Source organism: Panthera leo, chromosome A1, assembly GCF_018350215.1.
Source record: "Panthera leo isolate Ple1 chromosome A1, P.leo_Ple1_pat1.1, whole genome shotgun sequence".
NCBI classification, from domain to species: domain Eukaryota; kingdom Metazoa; phylum Chordata; class Mammalia; order Carnivora; family Felidae; genus Panthera; species Panthera leo.
In genome coordinates this window covers 51,029,353-51,050,599 of record NC_056679.1, presented here as the reverse complement: position 1 = coordinate 51,050,599, position 21,247 = coordinate 51,029,353, and the positions used below count along the sequence as shown (strand labels likewise).

At 35.3% G+C, this 21,247-nt stretch overlaps 1 protein-coding gene across 13 annotated transcripts in view; it reads left to right on the top strand.

The window, feature by feature from the left end:
* Positions 1-21,247, top strand: part of MYCBP2 (MYC binding protein 2) — a 283,218-nt gene that overhangs the window by 153,321 nt on the left and 108,650 nt on the right. For all 13 annotated transcript variants that reach the window (XM_042928333.1, XM_042928362.1, XM_042928341.1 and 10 more), the window contains 10 exons: positions 1,390-1,596; positions 2,427-2,558; positions 4,127-4,305; positions 5,924-6,066; positions 7,526-7,626; positions 8,294-8,512; positions 14,997-15,222; positions 16,484-16,602; positions 17,282-17,369; positions 20,186-20,235. In XM_042928333.1, the coding sequence (XP_042784267.1) occupies positions 1,390-1,596; positions 2,427-2,558; positions 4,127-4,305; positions 5,924-6,066; positions 7,526-7,626; positions 8,294-8,512; positions 14,997-15,222; positions 16,484-16,602; positions 17,282-17,369; positions 20,186-20,235 (1,464 nt within the window). The remainder of the gene's footprint in view (positions 1-1,389; positions 1,597-2,426; positions 2,559-4,126; positions 4,306-5,923; positions 6,067-7,525; positions 7,627-8,293; positions 8,513-14,996; positions 15,223-16,483; positions 16,603-17,281; positions 17,370-20,185; positions 20,236-21,247) is intronic.

The following is a 21,247-nucleotide window of genomic DNA, read 5'->3' as shown; positions in this document are numbered from 1 at the left end:
TCGCTCTGCCATATAATTTATCTAAACATTTTGACTGAATTTAGTGAATGTTTCTAATTTTTTCCCCAAAATGCAGACAGAAGGTTGATTTTAAAAATCCTGTCACAATGCAAAATATCTTATATCATTCAAATAAATGTTGATTAGTTAGCATGTACTCAGTTGCTTGCCAAATAACATCTTTTCTCTCTTTTGCTTTTATAATCCCTAGCCTTTGCTTTTTCTTACTTGCAGACTTATTTTGGAATCTATTCTAAATTAATTTATCCAGTGTGTACTCATTACTAATTCATAGCGACAGTTTAGCCTTTAGGATTTCTGAATGATTACATGCACCTGAGCAGAGTTTAGTATTTAACCTTAGGAACCACTTCCTCCATTTCTTAGTTCACTTTGACTTTGGTCTAGGAGGTCATTGAGCCCCTTGTCAGAAAATTTTAATTTGTCTTTTTTTCACTTGGTCATTCAGCCTGTATAATAGGCTTCCCTTCTGTACCAGATCCTGGAGGAAAGTCTGATGCATAGGTCCCCCTCAGAAGGTTACTATCTGGTTTTCCCCATATGAACTTAACTTTCTAATGAGAAAGAATGCTCCGATTGCAGGTGCCTAATCTACGAACTTGGAAATTTACAAAGGTCATGACTTAGACATCCATATTTCCTTCTTTCCCAGAATAGTTTGAAATTCTTGTTAGAATCATAAACTTCAATTTTTTCCCTCTTATAGGTCTTTCAAATTTCTACAGCCAACTTAGATCAAAAGCAGGCTCTGTAATTGAAAAGAGCTCTTTCAATCCAAAATAAGTTCACTGATCCTCTCTAATGAAAGTCTGTAATTAATGATGTTGTAGTTATGTATATATATATTCACTTTTGTATATGTATTTTCTGCAAATGAAGTCTTGAAAACTCACAGATAAGAGGAGGGGATAGTCCCACTGAAGAGGGGAAACTTAGTCCACCTCTTAATTCTTAATTCTCTCCAGAATTCCTAGAGCTCTATGTCACATAGATTGAAAACTGTTGGTCCACAGAATGTTGATGAAATTTTGGTATTTCTTTTCAGAGTGAGTGATACAGTTCATTCATATGTATGACTGTGATGACTTACATGTTTATAGTTCTGCATTATAAATTAAGTGAAATGCATGACTAAGAGAAGAAAATACTGTCCCGTGATGATTTGTGAATTTAGAATGATAAAATCTATATAATTTTATTGCTATATAATCTCTTAATAGAATGTATGTTTAGAAAGTTTCACACTTACTTCTTAAATGTAGATTATTTTTTTGAATTTCTTAGAAATTTGGAGATAGTTTTGTTGTAGGTATATTATTAACACTAAGGTACAGACTACTGATGTGTAACTGCTTTTGTTGTTCATAGGTTGATGGACTTAATTCTCTCCACTCTGTTAAAGCCAGTGCTAACCGATTCACAAAAACAAGTCAGGGAAGAAGTTGGAACACTGGGAATGGGTCCCCTGATGCAATCTGTTTTTCAGTAGACAAACCAGGAATAGTTGTGGTTGGTTTTTCTGTCTATGGAGGAGGTGGAATTCATGAATATGAATTAGAGGTGTTAGTTGATGACGTAAGTACCACTCTAACAGTGTCATCTTGTGTGTAAGTTGTGCATCAGGACTTACCATTATCATAGTAAGAGTGTCCAAATCTTTGAGGGTTTAGCAGATTAGTCATTAGTCGTGGAAGACATTAAAGAAATGGAAAGAGTGATTCTGCATGATTGCTTCTGTGCCATTCTGGATCACTTCTGCCTCATATTTTTTGCACTTACAGGGGAGATGGTAAATGAAAATACTAGAAATTATAGAGCTAGGCCTCTGATTATAACTTTTGTGTAATTTTTTTGCTTTTGTAGTTTTTTAGAAACAAGAACAGTATTCAGATCAGTATTATTACCTGTATCCATGACTAAAGCAGTTTTGTCATAGAGTGCAAATGGATTATTCTTAGTAAAGATAGTTTTCATTAATTGATTAAGCTATCTTGCTGTATTCTCTAAATTATTTAAATTACCTGAGTTTTCACAAAGTTTTATTAAAATGGGACAAAAAGTTACCATGTAAATCATTTCATAAAAAATAGAAATCTATCTGTATCTTGATTCTCTTTAGCAATTAAATTATGTCCTACTTCATTAGGCTCTTTAATTAGATTAGCACTCTTCTTATGAAGAAGTGGAAATCATTTTAAGACATCAGATGAGAAAAGCCCATTTGTATGATTTAGGTTGTAGACTCCTCAGGAAATCAGATAAAAATAAATAATTTACTAAAATTTTTTTTCTTCATTATATATGGGGAAATGCTAATGGATAATTTCATATGCAAGGAAAGAAACTGCTTAAAAACAATAAAACAAAATTAAGAATAGGATGGGTTTTGTTTTTGTTTTAATTAGAGTGAACATGCAGGAGATTCGACTCATTCTCACAGATGGACATCTCTAGAATTAGTCAAAGGAACGTATACAACAGATGACTCACCCAGTGATATAGCTGAAATCAGACTTGACAAAGTTGTTCCTTTAAAGGTAATTTCAGTTACGTTTCTTTTATAAATAAGAGGTACTATGTAGTTTACTTAAAAAGTAATGAAAAGTATTCCTTTTTGTGATGCTTAAAATGTTTATAGAGTCACTACTATACTCCTTATATTGTACTGTATTGTATTTTTGCAAAAGATCTCTTAAAGTCTGGTATAGTAGAAAGTATTGTTTAGTTTTGGAGTCAGGCAGAACTAGCTTCAGATGCCTGCACTTTCACATAGCTTAAAGACATTAGATGTTATTTAACCACTCTGAGGCTTATCTGAAGATTCAGAAGGATTGTACTTACATTGTAGTGTTGTTCAGATGAAATTAAATAATAAAGTACTTGCCTCAATGTCTAGTACAGTATAGAAACTCAGCAAATATTAGTTCCTGTCTTTTCTTCTCTTATTGTGCCAAACTCTTTTTTAAAAAATGGCCTTAATAGATCATATTAACTATTAAAGTTACTATTACTTTATATAAAAGTTGTTTATTACTTCATGTAACATAACTATTTACCAAAACAGAAGTCTTATCCTTTTTTAAAATTTTTTTTAATGTTTATTTATTTTTGAGACAGAGAGAAACAGAGCATGAGTGGGGGAGGGGCAGAGAGAGAGAGACAGAGAGAGAGAGAGAGAAGGAGACACGGAATCCAAAGCAGGCTCCAGGCTCTGAGCTGTTAGCACAGAGTCCGAGGCGGCGCTCAAACTCACGAGCCGTGAGATCATGACCTGAGCCGTAGTCGGATGCTCAATCGACTGAGCCACCCAGGCGCCTCTACCTAATCTTAAAGTAGTTATGAATGGAATAATTCTGAATTCAACTGTAAATTATAATTTTTATTATAGAACAGAATCTGGGATAAGAGAAGTTCATCAGAGGCCTCATCAAAAAGAGTTAGGGTACCAAAAAACAAAAAAAATCTTTTCACTGTGAAGTGTATATCATAGATCATAAGGCACCAGTGTCTGTATCTCATTATTTTCTATGCACAGTACATCTTATTTGGGACAACTTTTGCTTATGGATATTTCTTCCCATTTCTCCACCTATCTGTTTCTATCTCTGAGTGTCTCTTAAATAAAATATAGTAGATTCACCACTATTTTTCCCACACTTAAAATTATTTCAAGAGTTAAACTCATCAAAGAAAAATAATTAGATTATGTACTTTAAATCTTTTGTTATGGTTAGTATTCTTTATGGGCCTAGAGTCAAACTGCCTATATTCAAATACTCATTCCATCACTTAATAGCTGTGTGCCTTTGGATGGCTTACGTAACTTCTCTGTGTCTCAGATTCCTCATCTGTAAAATAGGAATAGTAATGGTACTTACCTCATGAAGTTATTTTGAGGATTAACTTAATCAAAGCACACGAAGTACTTAGTACAGTTTTTTTTTTTTAATAATAAACATCATTAAGTGTTATCTTCCTGTTTCATTCATTAAAAATGTGCTTAACCAAATCATCTATAAATAGGACAAAGAAATTCAGTATACTGGCCCAGTTTTTTTTATAGCCTCTGTACATTATAAACATGTTTTACATCTTTATTGTGAAGGAAAATGTTAAATATGCTGTGCGCTTGAGGAACTATGGAAGTCGTACAGCCAATGGAGATGGAGGAATGACCACAGTTCAGTGCCCGGACGGCGTGACATTCACATTCAGCACATGCAGCTTGAGTAGTAATGGTACAAATCAAACCAGAGGACAGATTCCACAGATCCTGTACTATAGGTAAGTGTGTATGTACAGGGAAGGGGGCATTTTAAAGCAACAGAACACATAAAGTTTGATATCAAGGTAAAAAATGCTAAATGCATAGTTATAATTAAATTATGCAGCATAACTTCCTTGCACATACTTGTGCTGATTTGTGTAAAAAGATCTCATATTAATACATAGGAGCACCTGGGTGGGCCAGTTGTTTGAGTGTCTGACTCTTGATTTTGGCTCAAGTCATGATCCCAGGGTCATGGTTTATATATATATATTAATATATTTCTATTTTTTCACTGTTCACTGTAAAGGTGAATGCTTTAAAATGTTTTTGTCGTTACTTCCCTTTTTTTGTCGTTACTTCTTTAATATCTTCGAAATTTTTATCTCCTGGGCATGTGTGTTCATTTCTTTTTTAAAAATACCAAAAATACTAAAAACATTCAGTTCATTTCTTTTTTAAAAATACTAAAGATTAGTGATCAGATCACTTCTATCCAAGTACTAGTTTTGCCTTGGTTCTGTTATCCAGTCTGCAATATATTTTGATGTCTCTGAGTCTAGTTCTTGGGGCCCTAGGATACATAACAAGGTGTTCTTAACACATGTGTTTTCAGTGCATGACCTGTGTTATTAGCTAGTCCTTGTAGTAACTCCGTGAGGTGGGCGCTTGTCCTGCTTCACAGATGAGGGAACAGACATGTTGAGGGTTAAATGCCTTGCCTAAAGTCACACTTCTTGTAAAGTATGGTCCTGGGTTCTATAGGCAGGTAATTGGTCTCCAGATGACCTGCTTTTAACATGTCCTCTTTAACAATGCTTAAGGTCACCTGTGAGACATCGTAGTTTAATGTGTCACAGTGCTCCTCCCCATCCATGGTTGGAGCCAAGCACCTTGGAGTTTCTTGACTTCCCTGTTTCTCTCACTCTTTCTATCACCAAGTCCTGGCAGCTGTGCTTTTAAAATGTTCTAAGTCTGACCTTTTCTAACTCCCATAATTAACAGTTCAGTTCAAACCATCACTGCCGCCCCCTGCGTAACAATCATAGCTTCTAACCCAGTCTCCCCCCAGTCTCCCTCCCACCTTTTTTGGTGGCCCTCCTGCAGTCAGTCTGCACAGTGCAGCCAGAAGGGTTTCACAGAAATATGCATCAGGCCAAGTTCTGCCCCTGCTCACGATCCCCTCACAGCTTCCCATCCCAGTACGAAATGCAAGGTCTTATGGAGGCTTATGGAGCTCACATGGTGTGATTCCTGTCACCCTCCACGCTCCTTTCATTCCAGTCACACTCGTCTTCATTCTGTTCCTTGAACTTGCCAGTCTTGTTCTTGTCTGAACCTTTATCTTACTATTCCTTATGCCTGAATATTTTATCGTCAGCTTTTTGTTTTTTTAACATAATTCAAGCCTTTATTTAAATATCAGTTCCTGATACAGACTCTCTTTGGTCTTATTCTAAAATAACTTTATATCCTTATCCGGCTGTATTTTTCTTTGAAGTCCTGTCACTCCTTGAAATTGCACGGTTACAACTTTAACTTTTTTAACTTTAAGTGAGGAGCTCTGATCTAACTAGAGTTAGATCATGTTTTACCTACCATGTAAAATAATCTCATGTATTACTCCTGTTACAGGAGTGAATTTGATGGAGATTTACAATCCCAGCTTCTGAGTAAAGCCAATGAAGAAGATAAAAACTGTAGCAGAGCTCTCTCTGTGGTAAGCACTGTTGTTCGAGCTGCAAAAGACCTCTTGCACAGAGCTCTTGCTGTGGATGGTAAGACTTTTCTTTTAATAGTCATATTTTAGATTCTTTATTCCCTAACTTGTACACAGAGTTACTGAAGAGTAACTATTTTGTAGGATCCCAGAATGTTTTATTCATTGTAGATCTGCTCACACATACACATTCATTTTGGATCAGCCATACTCTCCATATTCTAATGCAGAACTTTTTAAAATGTCCAAAAGCAGTTACCGGATACCTATTTTTTCCTTAGTTAACCTAGTAAGAAAAACTCAAGGATAAAGCTGAGTCTTTGCTTTATCCTTACTTTAGTAGTCAGAAAGCATTTTATTTTCTCCTTAAGGTGTGTTTTTCTTCCTATATTTCCAGTAATGTTATCACCATTCACCCAAAGGTCTGGGTAACCCTAAACATCTCCCCAAACTCACTTGTCTGATTTCAGTTCTATAAGTTCTTCCACTGGCAACACTCCAATTTGTATTCCCCTGTCTGTTCTTCCATAGTCCAAGCTACCATGGTGCTGGCACATGGCCTCTTCCCCATAGATGGGTAACATCCCAGCAGCCTCACTGCCACTGTTCTCCCATTCCACATCTAACTACCTAGTCACCTCCACACTGGCAATGGAGTTCATTTACACAAGCATTCATTGTAACCCACCCAGCCTTACTGTAATCTGTAACATTTGTTCCTAAGCCTAGTACACATCAGAATCACCTGGGAAACTTGCTAAAAATAAAAAATGTTTGGCCCATCCAGTCTGCAGGTTTGGGCTGGGCTAAGAAACTGTATTTTTAAATAACTGAATCCTATGCCGATGCAACAGCATATCTAGAAAGAAGTATTTGGAAATAATTGGCCTTTAATATAAAGGTGATCTCAGTCTAGACTCAACTTATCTTCCCAGCACCGTGCTCATTGGGTAAATGATTATAATGTCCTTTAGCAAAAGGTTTCTTGGTAAAATAGAAGGCAATATAGCTTAATAACAGCATTTTTGTAGTGCTTAATATGTGCAGGCATTGTTCTAATGTTTTACATATATTAACTCAATCTTCATAGTACCCAGTGAGGGAAGTACTGTTACTATCCTTTTTACAGAGGAGTAAACTGAGGCATATGCCAATTAAGTAATTGGCCTAACGTCACACATGTAGCCACGTGTGGCATCAGGTGTAGTGGTTAACATCATGACTATTGCTGTAGGTTCTAATCCTGCCTCTGTCATTTTACAGCTGTAGGATTTTCGATGAGTTATTTAAACAGTGTGTGCCTTGGTTTTGTCTTGTAAAAAGTAGAGATAATACAAGTGTCTTACTGTGAGGATTAATTGATATGGCTTATGTCAGTAAAGCCCTTAGAATAGGGCCAGGTCCTTTATAAGAGTGATAATTTTATTTTGCTCAAGAGACTAGAATATAGATTTAGTATAGCATATATACATTACAGTGAAATTACCTTCTAACTATAGTTTTAATGCCTTTTTTAGCTGATGACATTCCAGAACTGCTTAGTTCTTCCAGTCTGTTTTCCATGCTGCTTCCCCTTATTATAGCCTACATAGGACCAGTAGCTGCTGCTATTCCCAAGGTGTGTAACTTAATTATGTAACTTTGAATATTTTTTTAATATCATTTTTTTTAGACTTTGTATCTTTATAAACATTTTAATCTTTGAGGCACCTGGGTTACAAGTAACATAACAGAGATAGACATGTTAAAATGGTAGAAGTTATCAGTTAAACCTCTCTGTTCTTCATATTGTTGACTAGATTACTATGCTTACTTATTGGCTTTACAGTTGAAGAATTTGGGAATGAGAAATATATTTTAGAGTTATGACATATAAGGAGAGTTTCAGTAGATTTTTATAGTTTATGAGGTTGATGCCAAGTCTTCTTTTTGAATAAAAGTAGCAAGGTAGGAGTATTTTACAATTGAGAAATAGTCAAGATATGGAGGAAATCATAAACTATTGATTCTTTAGCATAAAGATTGAGTAAAACCTAGTTTACGACAGATTACAAAAAGGCAAAGTGTTTAAAAGTATAGACAAGGTTATTTTCATATAACATCTAAGACATCTAAGGTAAATCTTTTTTTTCCATAAAAAAAATTTCTCTTTGAGCAAAAATTTAGTCAGAAGAAACTCTTAATAATATCTTAGTAATTAAGGATGGCCAACAATTACAGTAATTAACAACTTTAAAGCAATTTTCACATTTATTATCTCATTTAATCATTTCTTTTTATACCAGGTGGCTGTAGAAGTCTTTGGCCTTGTCCAACAGTTACTTCCCTCAGTTGCCATTTTGAATCAGAAGTATGCACCTCCTGCATTCAATCCTAATCAGTCAACAGATAGCACCACAGGAAACCAGCCTGAGCAAGGCCTCTCTGCTTGTACAACCTCTAATCACTATGCGGTCATAGAGAGTGAGCACCCCTATAAACCTGCATGTGTGATGCACTACAAGGTAGGCGCTGACTCCTGGGCAGAGTTTAAATTTAAAAGTTGGTTTGATGTTCTATAATGATGCCTTACAGGATACTTTGCCTCTGTTTAGAAGTATAGTTTTTTATAGTATTTAAATATAGAAATCAGGTGGTTAGGCACTGTCAGATCCACAAAAGGGTTTAAGATAGAATTTTTGTCATTAAAGCGTATAGTTGGGAGTATTTGTGAGAATTGTTCTCATATGTTTTTATAAGTCCAGTGCAGTATATAATGTTCAACTGCATATTATATATTGTAATAGTAGTGGATATAAGCATGAAAATTTAAAAATCATATTGTTTGAACTGCTATTATTTATACCACAACCTGAGCTCTGAAAATTTGCATATCCAATGCAGGACTTCGAGTGCTCTAATATAAATAATGTAAAAAATAATAAAACATTTATAAATATAATATTATTACAGAGTATCCAGAGTCTTTATTCCTTCTTAAATTGTATCATGTAAACTAAGGAGGAGAAGGAAGATTTGTCTAATTCATCAATGTGATTATAAGTTTTATGTGCTTGCAAAATACTCAACTTTTTATTATACACTGTGGTAAACATATAAAAGGACTAGACAGTCACTGCACTTATCCATCATCACAGATTCAGTAGTTACCAGCTTTTTTTAAGTTTTTATTTAAATTCCAGTTAACATACAGTGTAGTATTAGTTTCAGGTGTACAATATAGTGATTCAACACTTTCGTACGTCACCCTGTGCTTATCACAGCAAGTGCACTCCTTAATCCCCATCACCTGTTTAACCCAACCCCCACCCCCACCCCAACCTCTTGACCAGACCTGATTTGTTTATTCTCCACCCACTTTGCCCTTTCTAGATTATTTTAAAGCACCTTTATGGATATTTTATTATGTATCTTTAAATATAGACCCATAAAAAGTAACTATATTATTATTATACAGAAAATGCTAATAATTCCTTCATGTCATCAAATATGTACATTTTTAATTGAGCTAGATTCAAAATAAGAGTTTAACTTTTTTAATTGTTTGAATTAGGATCCAGATAAGACCCATACATTGTGATTGGTTATTATGTCTCTCAGGTCTCTTGTTATCTACTTGAGGAGGTTCCCCTCCAACTCTGTCTTTTTTTGTTTCCTTGAATTTTATTTGAGAAAATGGACCATATGTCTTTGTTGGTAGGAGCCTCTTCAGCTTGCCGCCTGAATCCTTTAGACGTACCCCTTGTAGTCATTCATAGCATCCTCCCTCACTAGTGTAAGATATTCTAGGCTCATCTTCTACATTTCTTGTGTTGGTATTTTAGAGCCAAAATTTGGCAGAAGAATTTGACTCGTTTCTCTTGGGCTGGTGATTGTTTCTAAATATTTGTAGTGCACAGAACTGATACATACAGTCACTCGTGCATGCATTTATACACACAGGCACATATTATTTTTATATATGTGTATATATTCCCGTATAGACACATTTATGTGTGTGTTTTGTTTTGTTTTGTTTTTAAGATACAATACCTGAAGTTTGTACTGATGATACTAATTCAGAATAAGGTCCATAGGATCTTACCCTTGAATCTTTTTGTCATACATCTAGATCCCTGTTCCCAATGACACTGGGAATATTAGAATTAGAAACTCAGTTATTCATTTCCTGTGTGTGTATATGTGTGGGTGTGTTTTGTCATGTTGGGTATATCCCATCTAGGATGTATAAAGAAATGAATGTGTTTTAAAGTAAGTGGGTATGGTCAATTACTGTGTTTAATGTAAGTTGGAATAGTCACTCTCTGTGTGATTATGCCACTAATTGGACATACATTTGGCATCATTTCTTTTATTTTAGGATTTTAGGAACTGCTTTTTATATCTTGTTTTGTTTTAGAACAACTTAAATGATTACATTGTCCTAACTCAAATCTATAAAGGAAAGAGTACTCAGAGAAGTCTAGCTTTTATTTCTATCCCTAATCTCTGTTCCCTCCTTCCCTATCCTGGGTAGCATTTCATTTTATTATAACTTTGTAGTTTATTCTTCCGTTTTTTATAACGTAAGTGTAGTCACATACACAGATGGAGATAGTGTGTATATTCATTCCCCATGTGTTTCAGCTTTTATTTTAAATATTTCAAACCTGTAGGAAAAAATAAGATTTGTGCAATGATCACCTTGTATGCCTTTCACCTGGCTTCATCAGTTAACATTTTGCCACATTTGTTGTATTTATTTATCTGTATTTGGTACTGCTGAACCATTTAAGAGTAAGTTGCAAACATGAACAGTCACCTTGTTCCTAAGAACAGAGATTTTTCTGTGTATCAGTAATACACTAGTCAAATTTAGGGAATTTAACATTGATGCTCTATTACCATAATGCGTAATAGTAGTATACCATGATATTATAAGCTAGATGTTTTGCCAGCTGCCCCAACAACAGCATTCATGGCATTTTTCTAAACCCAGATCTGGGATCCACCCAGATTCATCCATTGCACTTAGTTGTCAGGTCTTCTCTGTTTCCTTTGATCTGAAATAGTGCCTCAGGCTTTCCTTGTCTTTCTTGACATTGGCATGTATGAAGAATACAATCAGTGGTTCTGTAGAAGTGTCCTTTTATTTGGACTTGATTGATTGTTTCCTAATGATTAAACTTAGGTTACTTGTTTTGGGCAGCAACAGTTCATAATTGATACCGTATTCTTGTCAGTGCATCCCATCAGGAAGTACTTACCATTTGATTAAGAGGATATCTGGCAAGTTTCTCCACCAAAACTACCTTTTTTCTCTTTGAAAAGGCTTATGGGTAGAGAGCTAGAGACTGTGTAAAAAATACTCCCTAACAAATTTTTACCCAGCAGTTTTAGCATCCATTGGTGATTCTTACCCAAATCACTTATTACTATAGTGGTTGCAAAACGGTGGCTTTCTAATTCTGTTATTCCTTCCATTTGGTGTTCTATTGTAAAAGACCGTTTTTCCATCCCTTCCACTTTTAAACACACATTGACTCGTTTATTTTATGTGTTTATATCAATACAGATTTAAGAATTTTCTTTTTGTTTAATGTTATAATCCTTTGCTGTTATTATTTTAATTCTCAAATTTTAATTGATTTGGCCAGTGGAAGTTCATTCAAGCTGGATTTTATGTTTTTTATATGTTTTACCATGTTTTCATCAGTTTTTGAATACTACCTACCAGTTCTAGTCAACATTATAGGAGTCTTGTCTTTATATCTATCCCATTTATGTGTCACTGTGAAAAATAAAACTACCGGGTAAAATTAACAATTTCCTTGTAAAATGTTTGTCTTTAGAATATATCCCGCTGACATTAGATAACAAAGTACAAAATTCAGAAGTTACTTGGAGTAATTCTTTTTATCTATATGTGCAGGTTGCTATACAATCACTTTGCTATAAAATTAGGCTTATTTGGTTTTTTGTACTTAATTTTTGTGAGTTTTCCCCGATCCTTCTTTGTTTATCTTTATCTTTATCTTGGTTAACTTTTATCTTTTTTTTTTTTTTTTAAAAGATGTTCAACATCATCAGTCTTTTTTTTTTAATGTTTATTTATTTTTGAGACAGAGAGAGACAGAGCATGAACGGGGGAGGGTCAGAGAGAGGGAGACACAGACTCTGAAACAGGCTCCAGGCTCTGAGCTGTCAGCACAGAGCCCGACGCGGGGCTCGAACTCACAGACCACGAGATCATGACCTGAGCCGAAGTCGGCCACTTAACCGACTGAGCCACCCAGGCGCCCCACTTTTATCTTTTAACTTTATACAGTATTTAAAATATCAACATGGCTCCAGAAATAAAATCATATAAAATAACATGCTCAGAATTATGAGGCCCTTCCCTTTCCCTTCTCTGCTTTTCAACTTACTCCATTGAGTGTCCTGGTGTTTCCTTCCTGTGTTTATTTTTGAAAAAATAGATAGATGGATATAGATGTAGGTTTTTCTTTTATTTAAAATGGTAGCACACCAAATCTGTTTGGTACTTTTTGAAATGTAATAAAATGCATAGAAATCTCCCCATATCATTTAAAGAGATCATCCTCATTCTTTTTTTACAACTGGTTAGTGCTCCTCTGTGAAGATGGATCATAGTTTATTCAGAGGTAGCGTGTGTGAGCACTTCAGGTGTTTTCAGTATTTTGCTAATTTTTTTGCAATGAATAACCTTACGTAAATGTTGGGCTTTTTTGTTTGTTTTTTCATGTATTTAGAAATATATCTTCAAAGCACATCCCCAGAAGTGGGATTACTGGGTCAAACAAATATAGACTGAGGAGCCATGTGCTTCATAGGTTTGGGGTTACTGCTACAGAAGCTGAACGCATATGTATCTTTGCTAGGGTTGAGAGAGTCCTGTTGAGGTTATACTGTTTCGTGTCCCCAGCACCAGTGTTTGAGAGTGCTTGTTTTCTCACAGCCTCCCCAACAGAGTATGTGGTTAAATTTTGGGCCTTTTGCTAATATAATGGGAGAATTGGTGGGAGTAATGGTATCTTACTTTAGTTTTAATTTGCATTTATGTAATTATGAACAAAGGTGAGCTTTTCATTGGGGAGATTTTTTTTAATCCTGTACCAAAGCTGTTTGCCTTAGTTCTAGGTAATTTTTTTAGATCAATATCATACTTAGGAAATTTCCGAACTGTCATATCATATCCTATAACCATTTCATAGTTTACTATTTGACATGGTCCCACTTAATTGTAATTCGACTACCAAGACAGAATGCTGTCTGCCATGATCATGATCATGTAGCTTACCCTACAACCCAGCAATAGTATTACTAGGAATTTATCCAAAGGATACAGGAGTGCTGATTCATAGGGGCACTTGTGCCCCAATGTTTATAGCAGCACTTTCAACAATAGCCAAATCATGGAAAGAGCCCAAATGTCCATCAACTGATGAATTGGATAAAGAAGATGTGGTTATATATACAATGGAATACTACTTGGCACTGAGAAAGAATGAAATCCTGCCATTTGCAACAATGTGGATGGAACTGGAGGGTATTATGCTAACTGAAATAAGTCAGGCAGAGAAAGACATATGATTTCACTCCTATGTGAAATTTGAGAAACTTAACAGAAGACCATGGGGGAAGGGATGGGGAAGAAATAGTTTCAAACAGAGAGGGAGGCAAACCCATATTAGACTCTTAAATACAGAGAACAAACTGAGGATTGATGGGGGTGGCAGGGGAGAGGGGAAAGTGGGTGATGGGCATTGAGGAGGGCACTTCTTGTAATGAGCACTGGATGTTGCACGTAAGCGATGAATCACAGGAATCTACCCCTGAAACCAAGAGCACACTGTATACACTGTATGTTAGCCTACTTGACACTAAATTATATTTAAAAAAATACTAATAAAAGATTTTTAAAAGATAAGGACAAAGATACATTTTATGACCTAGTTTGTGTGACTTTCAACACAATAGCTAATATTTGGCAATTTTATTACTTTTAGTTTTTCTACCCTTCATATTTCAACTTTAATAAAATAAACTATATTGGCTTACTTAAAAATATACATATAAGTATGTGCCATCATAAACTCATATTACATTGAAACTTTAGATTAGGAAAATATAAAAATCTAAGTTTTCATCATTGTGTGTTTAGTTTATTTTTTTATTCTCGTTATATATGAAGTTCTGAAGTTTTTTGCTAATGAAAAATATCATTTGTAGCAGATACTATGAATGGTAGATAACTTAAAAGTGACTAAAACCTTAAATTTTAATGATTTGTTTCCTTTCCATCAATATATCTTTATATTTTGCCCATCTAATTATATTTTCATTTACCTACTTAGATTCCTTAAATGCATACTGACTGAAATAGAAAATTTACTATATATATAGTTCCACAAAATTAGATAACTGAATGTTTATGGAAATCAAAACAACCTTGTAATATTTTTTCAGTGTTACCAGTGTGTACTTACAAACATTGATGTAATATCAACCAAGTTTTAGGTAGAAAGCAGTAGATATTGCAAGTTGGGAATAGGGACAATTGATATTGAACATTAATACCATGATTTCTAATCATATTGAAACTACTGTAGGGGCGCCTGGGTGGCGCAGTCGGTTAAGCGTCCGACTTCAGCCAGGTCACGATCTCGCGGTCCGTGAGTTCGAGCCCCGCGTCAGGCTCTGGGCTGATGGCTCGGAGCCTGGAGCCTGTTTCCGATTCTGTGTCTCCCTCTCTCTCTGCCCCTCCCCCGTTCATGCTCTGTCTCTCTCTGTCCCAAAAATAAATTAAAAAAAAAAAAAAAAAAAAAAACGTTGAAAAAAAAAAGAAACTACTGTATTAGTTTCTTAAAATTTAGTTTACAGTATGTTTAAAGCATCATATTTACAGTATGTCCTGTGTCTAAAATAGGAAAAAACAATCAAATTTTTCTTAACAAATACAAGTGTCCTCTTGCCTATTGACCTCAGGTGACGTTCCCAGAATGTGTACGGTGGATGACAATCGAGTTTGACCCCCAGTGTGGCACTGCGCAGTCAGAAGATGTCCTCCGTTTATTGATTCCTGTCAGAACTGTTCAGAATTCAGGATATGGACCAAAATTGACATCTGTTCATGAAAATCTTAACTCCTGGATAGAATTAAAGAAATTTTCAGGGTCCTCTGGGTGGCCTACTATGGTTTTAGTGTTGCCAGGTAAGTTGTTTTTTTCTTTTCTGTTTTATATGGTAAAATATATGCATTTATGACAATTATGTTTAGTAAGGATACAACATTGAAAACGTTTACAAACATTGAGAAGAATTTCTTCAAGACCTACTATGCATCTGGAGTGCACTTGAGTAGTGAAGAAGACTCTAGACAGAGGGCATAACACAACTGAGTTTTCAAAGAGAGAATGTCATGAGGATCTTGTGAAAAAAGTTTAGCTTAACCAAAGTAGAGGGTTAATATTGAGGAGTAGATGTCTGTATAGTTGGGAACAAACTATGGAAGAAGTGAATTTGATCTTTTATTTTCCCAATAAGTGCTAGACTTTGAGAACTTAGGGCTTCTTCTACTCAAGAGAATTGGTGAAACACCTCACGTACTGAGTTACATTAAAGCTGTTGTTTTTAGTTCTTCAGGCTTGAGGATGTGTGTGTGTTGGGCGGCGGGGGGGGGGGGTGTCAGAGATAGAAAGCGTTTTTTTATTGCTATTGCTAATGTTTTCCTTTCAAAGAAAGTTTGTAAATTATTAAAACTGCATGTAGTCTGTTGTGTTTTTAACCAGTTAACCATAAATATTCTTGTGATTCCTCAAACTCATAGCCTGTTTGAATTCAGAAGCTTTTGTCTTCTAGTCTGACCAGCCTTGTTTGTTTGTAAGGAGCCAGGTTAGAGGATTGCTTACTGACTGAAACAGAAAAGGCTAACTAACCTAGGTTACCCTAGAAATAGATAATTGAAAAATGATTGCTCATGTAACATGAAGGTAGAACATTTGATTGAGGAGAGCTTGATCATAAAGAAAAATAACAATTCACTTGAGATGATTCTGTTGTTGGCTAGAGTTGTTTTTAGCAATTATATTCAAGTAGATACAGGAACACCCCCCACCCCCAAAAAGCCTGGGCTTTTTTTAAAAGAATTGTTTTTTCAACGTTTATTTATTTTTGAGACAGAGAGAGACAGAGCATGAACGGGGGAGGGTCAGAGAGAGGGAGACACAGAATCTGAAACGGGCTCCAGGCTCCGAGCTGTCAGCACAGAGCCCGACGCGGGGCTTGAACTCACGGACCGCGAGATCATGACCTGAGCTGAAGTCGGCCGCTTAACCGACTGAGCCACCCAGGCGCCCCAAGCCTGGGCTTTTTAATAACTGATTTGTATTGCTACCTATCTTGAGATAGATAAAAGGGAAACTTTAATAAAGTCATTTCAGATTTTGAACTCAATGTTAGCTTTTTTTTCTTAGGAAATGAAGCCCTTTTTTCATTGGAGACTGCATCAGATTATGTAAAAGATGACAAAGCTTCTTTCTATGGTTTTAAATGTTTTGCAATTGGATATGAGTTTAGCCCTGGACCTGATGAGGTAGGAATGAATTATCTTCTCATTGTGTTAAGATTGTGTTTCTGAGGGCTGCTGTTGACTAAAGTTGTGTTTGCTGCCTATGTTCACGAAGCCTGAAATTTAAAGAATATAATTTAAAATACCTTGTAGTTTAATTTTGTGTAGTGTTTTTTTGTTTTTTAGTGTTTTGTTTGTTTGTTTGTTTGTTTTTGCTACTTTTAATACATGAAGAGAATAGAGTCTGCAACAGAAATTATAATTGTACCTGCTCCAAACCTGCTCAGGTGGCTGTACCTTTCTGAGTAAATAATAGAATCTGCTTTCCTAATGGGACCAATTTAGTTTCTATTCTAAATGTTTCAAATCACACAATAAAACAAAATCAAGGTGAAAAAAATGATCATGTTACTTCAAAGTAATGAATGACAAATTCTTTGGAATGCACCTGTAGACCTGGACCTTATAACATGCAGTAGACATTTTATTGACCCTCCTCCACTCTTAATTTAACCACTAGTTGACCTGTTCTTTCTCGTTTCAAAAGTTATGCTTGGATGCAAATCACATTTTGTTGATAATCCACATTATCTTCCAAATATTTTATCCTCCAAATATTTTTTTAAAGCAGCTCATTTTATCTTATTTTCATTTCATTTCACTTCATTTCATTTCATTTTATTTTATTTTTGTGATTCTCCAGGGTGTCATTCAGTTGGAAAAAGAATTAGCCAATCTTGGCGGAGTTTGTGCAGCCGCTTTGATGAAAAAGGATCTAGCACTTCCTATTGGTAAGTCTGGTCAAGTATTAGGTGTTTATGATTTTGTTAAAAATTTCAAGGGTAGAATATGTTTATTTTAGGGCATTCTGAAATAAATTAGCAAAATGAATTCAATAGTCCCATACATTCATGAGTAATAACTGTTTAATATGCTGGTAGTTTGGGTTTTCTGTACTGAAGATTGAAGAGTATCCTCTAGCCTTTTCTATTCACACACAGACATGCACACAAACCCTTCTTAGGCACATACACCCTGTGTGTCAGACACTGGGTTAAACATTAGATACATAATATTAAACCAAAAGTTTTGAGATAATTTCTTAAATATCCTTGTGGACATATCAACTAGACAGTTAGATATTCATTGCCTGATGCTCAGGGCACAAGTCAAAGGAAATGTCATTTGAACATAGTTGAAATTTAAAGGCATGGGACCATGTGAAAGATGAGCTAGGAAGAGAATGCAAATGAGAAAGAGAAGATAGCCCAGGATCAGAGGTGGGACTGCCAAAGTGTCAAAAATGGACAGAACAGGAGGAAGAGCACATAAAAAATACTGGTACAGCAGCGAAGGAGGTAGGCGTAAAACCAGGAAAATGGACATTGATGGGATTTTTTAATGTAGTTGAGAAGTCAATTAAAATCTACCATTGGATGGAGAGACTTGTTGGTTACATATATGCTCAATAAGAAATATATCAGTGAGATGAGAGAAACATAAGGCCTTTAGAGTAGAGGGAGAGAATGGATGGTCAGAAAAGAGATGCAGGTTAAATATAGATAGCTCTTTAGAAGAATTTTCCTGTGAAGCACAGGAGAGAAATGAGGTATTGGCAGGAACAATACCTCTTTATAAAATGATACAAATTTGTGTGGTATGTGAATCAATTTATGATCAGGATGGTAAAGATGAAACTAAGGTTAGAAATATTTACTGATTCTATGATGCTTAGACGTGGTTTAACATTTATCTTCACAGTGTTTGGGAGTAAAAGACATTATTATTGTATTTCCCCAGTTCTCACCCTCAGAAGTTCATTTGTAGCTCCTCCCTCAAAGACTACCCTTTCCACCTCATCCCTCCTTCCTCCCTTCTCATTCTCTGCTCTTTTCTTCCTTCCCTTTTTCCTGTTCCCTTCCATGCTTCTCAGTTCCCCTGCTCCTACTTAATGTTGACACAGGTATGAGGAAGTGAGACATGTTATGTTCTCTTTATATGAAGGAAATGGGTGTAGCCTTTGGAGGAAATTTGTTATTTCCTCCAAAGGAAATTTGGAGGAAATTTGTTCAAATTTTACATGCCGTATACTTTTTGATACAGCAATTTTTGTATGTACTTGTACAAATGCTTAAAAAATATATGTTGTAAGAGAGATATTAATATAGCAGTGCTTGTGATTGTAAAACATAGAAGCAACTAAAATATCTATCAGTTGGAAACTGGTTAAATAAGTAATGATACATACAAGGGAAATACATGAGACTGTTAAAAAACAACAACAAAAAGAGATTTCTATGTTCTGACCAAGAAAAATTCCTAATTATGTTAACTGAGAAAAGTTTCAGAAGAGGGTCCCATTCTTCATGAATATTATGTTATATATATATAATAATATATGTGTATGTGTGCATGGGTATATATGTTGATACACACACACATGTACTTATTTGCACACAAAGTTTCTTGAATAATACATAAACTGTCGACATTTTATTTTCAGAAGGAGGTAGGTAGGAGAATTTTTCATTCTACACTTCTGCAAAATTTGAATATTTCCTTTTGAACATGTATTACCTTAGTAATAGTTTTTAAATTAATTAAACTATCAAAGCAAATTCAATAAATATGGTTGGTTTTTTTTTAATGTTGCTTTATTTTTGAAGGCAAGAGATCCAGAGCATGAGCAGAGAGGAGCAGAGAGAGAGGGACACACAGAATCTGAAGCAGGCCTCAGGCTCTGAGCTGTCAGCACAGAACCCACAATGGGGCTTGAATTCACAAACCATGAGATCATGACCTGAGATGAAGTCGGACGCTTAACCGACTGAGCCACACAGGTGCCCCTAAATATGTTTTATGTGAAGCAATAAAGGAGAAAATGGATGGAGGATACACTCACTATCTTATGTTTTCCTGTAAATTACTCTTTTTACTAAAGGTATAGATAGCTCTTGTATAAGATAACCAAAATAAAAAGGCCCAGATTCTGAGTAACTAGTTCCTTCATTTTGGGAGATAGAGGGGAATTTGAATACACTAAATTCAAAAGTGCACATTTATATGCCTAAATGTAGTGTGTGTGTGTGTGTGTGTGTGTGTGTGTGTGTGTATTGCACATCACTTGGTAGATACCTTTTGAGTATTGCCTTGAGAATTAATAGCCTTATATTTACACTGAAATATACATTTTAAAACATAAAGCACTGAGACTGATCCAGAATGATAATAGTTCTTTCCAATCTGGAATATCAGAATTGTGAAAAAGGTGTGAATAAATGCAGAGGACTAGAGAGTTAAACTAAGTGAGGTGTCTGGGTGGCTCAGAGGGTTAAGCATCCTACTCTTGATTTCGGCTCAGGTCATGATCTTGCGGTTCATGAGTTCAAGCCCCATGTCCAGCTCTGCGCTGACAACATGGAGCCTGCTTGAGATTCTCTCTCTCTCTCTCTCTCTCTCTCTCTCTCTCTCTCTCTCTCTTTCTCTGCCCCCCTCTCTTTGCACCTCCCCTGCTCTTGCTCTCAAAATAAATACATAAAGTAAAAAAAAAAAAAAAGTTAAACTAAGTATTAATATATGTTACTAAAACTTTTCATTTACACAACAGGTAATGAATTAGAGGAAGATCTTGAAATTCTTGAAGAGGCTGCATTGCAGGTATTGTCACAAACATCGTAAGGATAAATTTGTACATTGATTTGAAAGCAGTATTTTCATTCAGATCAACCTTATTTTTCTTGAATATAGGGCTTTCATTAAGTACTTCATTCTGTTTATTGACAGATAATACATAACTTATAATATCTTGATAGGAGAAACCCAGGTGAGTCCTTGCTGTGCTGCATGGAGGTTGTTAAATCTGAAGTAAACATAAATCCTGCCAGAGAAGGAAGTTACCAAGTGCCAAGGGTTTAGGGAAGGGCTTTGCAGAGCTGTTGACATTTAAATTGGATCTCAAAAGTTTTATTTACCGGTCAGAAAAAGAGGGAAATGGGTGTTAGTAGTAGTAATTTAAATAATTTCTATAGAGTATTTTATTGTATCTTTAATATTATCTGTTTTTAGCATTTACATTTTGAGGTCAGTATTCTCTCTTGCATCTTATAGTTACAATAACTGAAGTTCAAGGAAGTTCTGTGACTTGTCTAAGAACTCAGCTAATTAGGAGACAGAGGCTAGTATCCAGGTCAACTGTTACCTATAGCTGGTTGTTTCATCTTATTCACTTCCCAAGGTGAATTGATCATAGCAGTAATAATAAAAACAAACATTTATTTGATCCTGACCTTATCAAGTACTATTCCAAACACTTTGCATATTTTAACTCATTTAGTCCTCATAGTGGCCCCATGAATGAGAAACTCTTACTTTCCATTTACAAGGAGGCATAGGGTGCTTAGGTAACTTGCCCAGAATCACATAGCTAGTAAGCAGCTGGCTAGAATTTGACCTCTGGCAATTGGGTGACAAAGTCCATGATCTTGATTACTATGCTCCAATTATAGAGAGCCCTGGTATCCTCAATAATGTTAAGAAACTTCTACGTTTTAAAAACCCACCAGCTTTTGTTTTTGGTTTTTTCTGTTTTTTGTTTTTTTTTTAATTGTTTTTAACGTTTATTTATTTTTGAGACAGGGAGAGACAGAGCATGAACAGGGGAGGGTCAGAG